General features: G+C 44.0%; 1 protein-coding gene across 1 annotated transcript; it reads left to right on the top strand.

Annotated features, from left to right (window-relative positions):
• The first annotated feature begins 273 nt into the window (after positions 1–273).
• tpx2 (TPX2 microtubule nucleation factor) lies at positions 274–8,178 on the top strand. The gene is made up of 17 exons (XM_061057324.1): positions 274–357; positions 680–805; positions 1,918–2,046; positions 2,139–2,262; positions 2,837–2,893; positions 3,041–3,157; positions 3,278–3,387; positions 3,500–3,648; positions 4,240–4,411; positions 4,507–4,645; positions 5,007–5,223; positions 5,368–5,463; positions 5,890–6,063; positions 6,153–6,299; positions 6,382–6,493; positions 6,976–7,142; positions 7,824–8,178. Exons 2-17 carry the CDS (start codon positions 694–696, stop codon positions 7,932–7,934), a joined length of 2,133 nt encoding a protein of 710 aa, XP_060913307.1. The 5' UTR covers positions 274–357; positions 680–693; the 3' UTR covers positions 7,935–8,178.
• Positions 8,179–8,884: the final 706 nt, after the last annotated feature.

Raw genomic sequence — 8,884 nt, 5'->3', positions numbered from 1 at the left:
ATAACTCTGGTCAGCTTGTTTTTTTAATCATCCTCAAAGCAAACTTTATTTTATCCAACAATTTTACGTGACGTTGATTTTGACGTATGACCAATTATCTGAAACCTCTTTAAATTCCGCATTATTAATTGTTGTTATGGTTTTGTTTATTATTCAACGCGCATACTTTCACACGTTTTACGTCCGAATCACGTGATCAGATGTTGACAGGAAGTTGACTTGTTTGAGCCAATCAGCGGCGAGCGGGTGAATCTTTCAGCAGCTATTGGCGGAGAATTCAAAAGGCAGGAAATTTAAACGGTAACGGTCTGTGACTCCGCAGTTACAATCGCGTCGCTCAAGGAACGGACATACACGGTAAGCTTTTTGACAAATCATACAATGTTTTGTACTTAAATCAGTCTTTGTCGACTTATTTTTTTAAGCTTGTAGATTATTAAACAAATTGAGCCATCTATAAATCAATACGATGTCTGCGTTTATTGATTTAAACTGTCAAACATTTGCTCATGATGTGAAGCTAACATTAGCCACCTAGCTTCTGTGACTTTTCTCTAAGGTACAGCTCACATGAAAATATCCTCCCTACACTCAGCTAATAAGTTAAATGATATAGTAATGCTGTGATTTTCATCTTGCCAAGCTTTTTTGAAGATGTTTTGCCTTGGTTCTTGTCCAGGTGAGTTGTGGATAATGGCTGACAGTGACTCTGGTGAGACCTCTGATCGGTATGAATTTGACGCCCCGTCCAGTGTGGTCGACCTGAAGGAGCTGGACAACGCTGATAATAATGATATGTGGTTTGGTAAGTGTCCTCTGGTTGTTTCAAAATGCCTGATAGTTTCTGAGACCGTAGTAAATACATTATTATGGTTGTTTTCCCACATTGTTATTGTCTGCATTTGTCTGGCAGGGTGTACATGTTTGACATTTTTTTTATTTTGAAGATGAATTTTTCATCACTACGCTTCATTTTGTGCAACCACTAACCCTCCTTTACAGCATTACAGACTTTCCTTGACCCACTGTCAGTTATTTGCTCATCATTTGTCCCCCTTTCCCCTGCGACTGAGGTGGTTGCAGAAGTCTGAGTGTCACATTTTAAACTTAAGTAATCGTCTAATGCAGGGATGGGCAACTTTGGTCACAGCAAGGGCCACATTCATTTAATTCTGACTGCCAGGGGGCCAAATTGTAGGGTACAAAAACGATAACAGTCAATTATGTGTCAAACTTAACTCAACGTATGCCAGTGATCAAATATTATTATGGACATATTTCTGGATTTCATGGCAGATTTTGTCATGTTTTCTTTATGTTTTGATATATAAAAATTGACCCGAGGGCCGCCAGTTGCCCACCCCTGGTCTAATGCATTTGTCTGGCAGGTTAAACTTGTGTTAAGATTAATTTGTCGCCTTTGTGCAACCACAAAAATGACAGTGGTCCCAACTCCTGCAGAAACTACACCATCACCTCTTGATTGTTTTTAATTTTTTATAATTCGAGATATAAAATGATCATTTCCGCGGCGTTTAGTGTTTACTACTTTATATACTTTTCTTGATCCAGTGTAACCCACTCAACCAGGTCGTTCTGTAAGGTGAACAAAATTATTAGCATACAGGAAGTGAGTCAGGTTGGTGTTCTGCGTCTCTGATCCTCACAGCCTGAGGTCACTGTTAAAGAATTCCTTTTTAGGGCTTCACAATAAAACACATATTTTATGCTTTCTTACTCAGCATTTGTACAGTTTCACACGCTCTCACACTGCTTTCCTTGCAGTCAGATGCCCTTGAGCACGAACTGATGATTCCTTTGTCATTCCCTCCTCATGGATCCTACAGTGTCACCTGCTTTGTAAATAACTCATAAAAGAAATCATCCTCCTGATCTCGGACTGTCTCTTACGTGCAGAACAACAGGCCGACGTAGTAGACAGTCCCTTTCAAACAACAGGAGTAGACCGACTCTTCATGAGAACCGACAGTGTCAACCAGCCAGTAGCCATCGTTGCTCCTCAAGTGAAGACAGACACCGACTCTGGTTAGTTATCTTTGTTTTGACTCTGTTACTTGGAATGTTCTTGAATGTTTAATGGGTTAACATGATCTTTAACGGACCGATGATTCTTCCAGGACCCAGCACGTCCACATACCGACCTCCAAATGTGGTCACATCCTGGGGCGGAGTAACTCCCGCTCAAAGTGGAGCGCGGCCAAAAACGAGGACCTCAAATCCACTCCCTGCCCAGCGCTTAAGGTACGTCCCCTGTGTTTGTGTCTGCTGCTCCTTTACTACGATGTGAAGCTAGATTTGAAGAAAAGGGAACGTCGTCTGACACAGTCGATGTCTAATCTGTTCGTGTTTGAAAAGTAAACTATGTCTCTATCAGGTTTACTAAACTCAGTTATTCTCCCCCTAGAGAATCTCTTCAGACAGTTTAATAAAAAAAAACATGAGCTGTGGTTCTGATCAACCTGAACAGAGTTAGATTAGATGGTTAAATCTAGCACATGAGGGTGATTGGTTGCACCAGACCAACAGTTTTACACCAAGTGACAAAAGCACAGGGGAACACAGGCTGTGTAAGCGGCTGTATAATTTTGTCAGTGACTCAGGGGTTTTATTGAAACTTTGACTGGTGCTTTAAAAACTGAAACAAAATCAAAACAAGAGATTGAAACCGAATAGATAAAATAAGAGGTACAACATGTACACTGGATTATGATGGAGTAAAGAGGACTTTACAGGACAATGTGGACCAATCATTTCAGCGTCTTGCCGTATGGTTGATTTCAGTCTAATTCGTTCCTCGACGTTTCTTCATTCTCAGGGTTTCCAAACGTAAATCCACCGCTACGGCTGCACCGCCATTGAAGAAACAGAAGAAGTGAGTATTGTGAGCGTGCTGTCGGATCCACCAGACGTTTCTCTGTCCTCTACTAAAACCTCTGGACCTAGAAAGTCAAATCGGGGTCCCCACATTGCATCATCTCTGCTGCTTTTTCAAGTCTTAAACTGAAGCTGTTTATTTTAGGAGTCCCGTAGCTCGACCGGTCCGAAGAAGCAGCGCAGCCCGTCGCAGGACCGTTCAGGGGAACACTGGGACTTCAACCGTCAGCCGGGCTGCAGCTCCAACTCCTGCGAACACAGTGTGAGTCCACAGCTACCAGAGAGTCCCATCTTTAGCATCCCCTTCTTAGTGTGGGGGATATGGATATACACTCTCTGGACAAGTGGCTAAAATAGAGTTTGAACCATTTGATCCTAACAGGCCGAGCAGCTCTGAAGAACAGGAGCTGGAACGCATCAGGAAGCTGCAGCAGGAAGTCGTTCTGCATCGCAAGAAGAATGAGGCGAGCTACAAAGCAGCTCTGGCTGGCAGTGAGTAAACGATAGTGACTAACTTTGAGCAGCTTGAACTTTTCATGACTACGTTTTTAAGGAGCCTTCAGAAAGTCAGCCTTATAATTGTCTTTGCGTTGGTTTATTTCAGATCCACCACCAAAGAAAATGGTCCTTTCAGCGACTGTGCCTAAAGAATTCCACTTCAACACGAACACACGGTCCAAGACGGCCGCTGCATCCAACACGGCTCACAGGGAAGTGGACTATGCTGCCCAGCTCCGCAAACCCTCGTCTCCAGTGAGTAAATATGAGACCACATTAATGCTGCAGCAGGCTGAAGTGATGATGAGAAATCTGTAAAAAATAATTATGTTTTGGTTTTCACTGCTTACAGCCGCCATCCCAGTTTGATAAAACCTCAGCACTAAAACAGCCCCAAGCTGCTACTCAACAAAATAACATGAAACACATGTTTACAAGTGACTTAGTGCTGTACACCTGTTATATTAGGCCCAGTGTAGCATTGTTTTTTCCCAGGGCAGAAAAGCGCTGGCTGTGCGCTCGGGAGCACTGAGAAGAAAAGAGCTGAAGGTCTGTCCTGTCTCTATGACAACAGTCTGTTGTTAACGGCTGCTGTATGACCGACACTGCTCCGTTACTTTCATAAATTAAGAAAAGAGCACGTGTGGCGTCAACATCGCCTTTCTGAAAAGTTTGAAGATTTCCAACTTGAGCGCACAGAGCGGCTGCACAAATAAGGTGGAGCACTCGGGGAAAAAAAGCTGGGCGCTGTGCTTTTTAGGTTATTTGTTCTCTTACTTTAAGTGTGCAGAGAAATCAAATGTACATGTTTCTTTTTGCAAAACGATCGCCTTTTCTGTATTTTAGGCAAGGCCTCCGAGAGGTGCCACAGTGCCCAAACCCTTCAACCTGTCGACGGGCAACAAGAGAAGGATGGACGAGCCGTCCGCCTACGTGCCCATGGCTCAGCAGATAGCACGGTTCCAGAAACGAACCCCTGATCGCTACCACCTGCGCAGCCGCAGGAGTCAAGCAAGAGGTGAGTGAGAGACGTCCATCTTCCTTTCAACTGTTTCTTAAATTCACAGTCTGTGTGAAGTGGGACTAAAATGCGTGCATGAATTGTGTTTTCAGGACCATCTCCAGTGAAAGGGGAACACCTGAAGCTCACCCATCCTCACACCCCACACCTGATGACCAACCAGAGGAGCCGACCCCCCACTGTTAAGAGCAGCGAAGAGCTGGAGGCGGAGGAGGTGGAGAAACTTAACAAGTAAGGACCTGTGTTTACCTGTCATCGCTCACAAGGTTTCTGTATCCTGTCCAGTCAGTGATGGACCGAATGTGCACTGATATGAAAATGGGAAGTTCAATCAAAGGTGCATCTTAACAGAGCATGATTTAGATTTGACCTACTGACTAGGAATAAACAAATGTTGACTTTAATCTTCAGTATTTGCTGAGACAAAAAAAACATCTTAAATATGAACTTTGCTAAATTTGTCTAAGTCTGGACATGAACGTAGGCTGCTGAAGTACTTGGTAGTTGTGTAAAGTAATTACTCTAAGCATGAAGATCCATCCCGTTAGGAGTGTCAGATATCAGCATTAATGTTTTTGTGTTTAAATCTTAGGTTTCAATTCAAGGCTCTGGAGCTGAACAGGAAGATTCTGGAGGGTGTAGAAGGTCTAAAGAAACCGTCTGTGAAGGAGCCGACTGTACCGGAAGGCTTCGAGCTGCAGATTGAAAAGAGGCTCCAGGAGAGACAGGCCGCCAAACCTCAGGAGGACGAAGAGAAACACACCTTCAAATCCCAGCCTCTGCCCAAGAAGATCCTGGAAGGCGTGACGGTGAGTTTAGCTCCTGCTGCCTGGAGAGGTTAGCAGATCGTTGAGTCTAAACTAACTCAGGCTTTCTTAATTTTAGAAAAAATGAGTTTCCTCTTTATCAGCTACAATCATATGGAAATAAAGTTTCCTCTCTCTGTTCCACAGGGAGTACCGGACAAGAAAGTTCTGCCTCCCACAGTGCCGGAGTCTCCAGCTTTTGCCCTGAAGAAGAGGATCCATGTGGTGCCCAAGGTGGAGGAAGTAAGGACTCGTTTAGGTCGCTAGCCTTTTCACACAAACACAAAACTTCTTTAAGGTGTCTGAAACTCGGGGAGAGCTGCATTAGTCATCACAATGTGTTTTGTTTTTTCTGTACCTGGAGTTTTTCCTGCCCACACTCTGATTACAATTCTCCAAGAAGTCGTGCTGAGACGATGATTGAACTCAGAAGGAAATATTCAGGGAAATTTGTCGGGGGCGACGACTTTACATGCAGCATTGATATAAGGGCATTTACTGTCATCATAGCGTGTCACTCGGTAAACATTTCAACTCAGGTAGATTTCAGGGGCAGTCTGTCCAAAAACATTTCCAGGGGTGCATGTTAGATTCAAAGCTGCTCAGCTCTCTTTTTCTTTCACTCACTTTGATGACCTTAACTCACCTTGAACTTGTTTTTGCCACCAGGTAAAGCCGCCGTCACCAATCAAGGCCCCCCCAGTGCCACACTTTGGCCTCCCCTTCCAGCCCCAACTCCCAGAGAATCACAACGTGGAGGTCTGTCCTTTCTCCTTTGAAGAGAGGGAGCGAGAGAGGAGAGCACTGAAAGAGAAGAAACTGGTGGAGATGCGAAATGAAGAGGTGGAGTAAAACGTCCAAATACAATCTTAAGACCTCGACTTATAAACACAGGTGTTAAGTTTCTGATTTTCTCCCCTGATCTTTTCCAGGTTCCACAGTTTAAGGCTCAGCCTCTCCCGGACTTTGACGCCATCATCCTCCCAGAGAAGAAGAAGCTGGAGCCCACAAAGCCCGAGCCCTTCAAAATGCGCCTGGACGAGCGAGGAGCCGTCAAGTCCAGCCGCTGGGAACAAATGGTAAGAAACTAAAAAGCTGTTTTTAAACTTTAACAGTCTTTTCCTTAAAAACTCCCGACATAAACCTCTCATCTCTTTGTAGGTGAAAGAGGAGCAGAAACAACGTGAAGAAGCAGCCGTATTCAAAGCGAGGCCGAACACAGTCACCCATAAAGAGCCTTTCCAGCCTAAAAAGGATAGCCGCGCTGTATCAGGTAAAAACGACCGTCATGCACCGCTGCACCCTGAAACTAACCCCGCTTTGAAAGGACCTGTGATGCTTTATCCCAAACCCTCAGAGTTTGATTAGTAAATGTACAACACCAGAATCTTCCTGCAGTAGCTCATCATTCACCTTTTTGATTGGCCGATCTCCAAATACAGCACATTCATACCTGGCCTGTGCAGTATTTAAATATTAACCCTCAGCAGAAACATCAAGATTTTTGATTATCTTTCAACAAAGTTCTGCATGGCTGAGCAGTTTATTACATTTATCAAGTACTCCAATGTGGCCCAGTCCTATTTCTGCATGCAATGATGGTGTAAAGTATTAAATGCTGCCCGACGCTGTGTAGACTTTCTGCAAGGTTCTCCGGCTCTCTGCTCGGAGGCTGCAGCACTCTGCAGTATCGTGTCACTCACTGTCTTCCTGTTACCTTCATCACACTCTGAGAAGGCATTTACTCATCCACAGTGACGGAGGCCTTCGAGCTGTCGACGGAGCGGCGGGCACGGGAGCGGCAGGAGTTCGAGCGCCAGGCCAGCGAGAAGGAGGCTCTCAGGGCGCTGATGGAGGAGGAGCAGAGACGAGAGGAGGAGCAGAGGAAGAAGGAGGATGTCTCAAGGATGCGGCAAGAACAGGTGACTGAAAAACATTTGAATACCCCGGGTATTAAATTAAAATTCAACAGGGTCCAGTTCTAGAAAAAGTTCTCAAAGTCGTCTTGCTGATGTTTCGGAGACATGTTTTAAATAAAACTGCCCCTTTAAGGTTTCTTTTGAGGCTTTTTATGCCTTTTTTATTTAGAGATGCAACAGCAGATATAGTCAGTAATCATTGTGTGATGTATGACGTGCAAGAAAGGAGCCACATGTTGGATTAAAATCCGGGCCGTCAGTTTAGAAGACTAAAGCCTCTGTGTATGGGGCGAGGCACTGACCACTAGGAAACCAGTGCCCCAAAACCCTTAGATCTTCAGTCATATTTTAAACCAAGTTATGCAGCAAGCGAAAGGGAGCACAGTCATAAACACAAATGTCACAAACAAGACATTTCCCAACATAGAGACCTAGGACTTTACTGTGGTATGAACTCAGTTTAGATTTTGACTAGAATAATATAGAAAATCTGTCAGCGGGACAATTCCTGTAATCCTAGTTTAAATAATTCTGATTGCATCGACTGAAATGCTTTAGTCTTGACTAACGGCTCGGTTTTGGTCCAATCAGCTGCTGGACTTTAAAGCCTTTGTTCTCAGATGTGCAGCGGCCTGTTCAGTGTGTGGCTTCATTCTGACTTCGTTCTTTCTCCTCCTCCTGCAGGTTCATAAAGCTCAACCCATCAGACACTACAAACCTGTCGACCTGAAGAAAAGTGAAGTTCCTCTCACCGTACCACACTCACCAAACTTCACAGACCGCTTCCGCTTGTGATCATTCCCCCCTCCCCTCCACATATTTACTTCTTCATGTGTTTTAATTTCATCCTTGTAGGCAGATCCCTGAACTTTTATATTTCCGTCAGACTTCTGGCTGTAACCGTGTAAATAGACGTGTATTTGATATGACTGAAGCTCTGCTGTTGTCTGTTCTATGTTGAGCTTTCGATTTTAACCACATGCTGTATATTCTCTTAACTCCTCTTTACTTTTCTTTAATAAAGTGTTGTCAAATAAAACCACAGACTCTGAGTCAGTCATTATCAGTTTGTCTTTAAACATCTTCTCCCTCAATGATTCTTTGGTTGCACGTCTGGATTAGATTGGGCGTCTTTCCTAGATTCATTATGAACCTTTACTTCCTCTGCTCCACGGGACAAAATTAAGAGTACACCCACTTCTTCAGGCAGCAATGCTTGCCTCCCCCCCCATGTCATGACCTTGGGCCTCGCTTTGAGAACCCCTGCAATAACGGGACAACAGTACAGACGCGAGTTGGTTTCACTGTTTTATTGGAGTTGTGATTAGAGCGCAGTGACGGCTTACAACTTAAAAGAAGAAACTGTGAGTATGAAGCACGTTAATAATCTCAGCGGACAAAAACATCAGACAAAAGTGACCTATGATTCCAATCTGAAATCTCACATGAAGCCATGACCTTAAAAATGCAGTGAAAACTATCGGGGGTGTTTTGTTTTTTTTGGTTTTTATCACACAAAATACACAAAATAATAAATAAACAGAGACTTTGGAGTGTTTGAGTTCAAGAGAGAGTTACTGAAGAAGATGGGAAGTTTAGAGTATTTGAAGTTTTTCACCAATATTTCCTTTACAAAAAAAAATCTACGCTGAACTCCTGATGACTTCCTGAGAGGAGTACAGCTCGAGGCACAACAGGGTCACACACACACCACACACTCCAGACCGAACAGGAGCCTTCAGGAT

This window comes from Labrus mixtus, chromosome 15 (genome assembly GCF_963584025.1).
Source record: "Labrus mixtus chromosome 15, fLabMix1.1, whole genome shotgun sequence".
Taxonomy (NCBI): Eukaryota; Metazoa; Chordata; class Actinopteri; order Labriformes; family Labridae; genus Labrus; species Labrus mixtus.
The sequence above is the reverse complement of the archived record's forward strand: the minus strand, read 5'-3'. Positions and strand labels throughout refer to the sequence as shown.

Excerpts from the sequence above, each read along its gene's own strand:
- tpx2 (XM_061057324.1), top strand. The coding sequence starts at position 694 with ATGGCTGACAGTGACTCTGGTGAGACCTCTGATCGGTATGAATTTGAC. Across the intron at positions 3,158-3,277 it reads CCAACTCCTGCGAACACAGT|GCCGAGCAGCTCTGAAGAAC; the intron begins GTGAGTCCACAG and ends TGATCCTAACAG. Across the intron at positions 7,143-7,823 it reads CAAGGATGCGGCAAGAACAG|GTTCATAAAGCTCAACCCAT; the intron begins GTGACTGAAAAA and ends CTCCTCCTGCAG.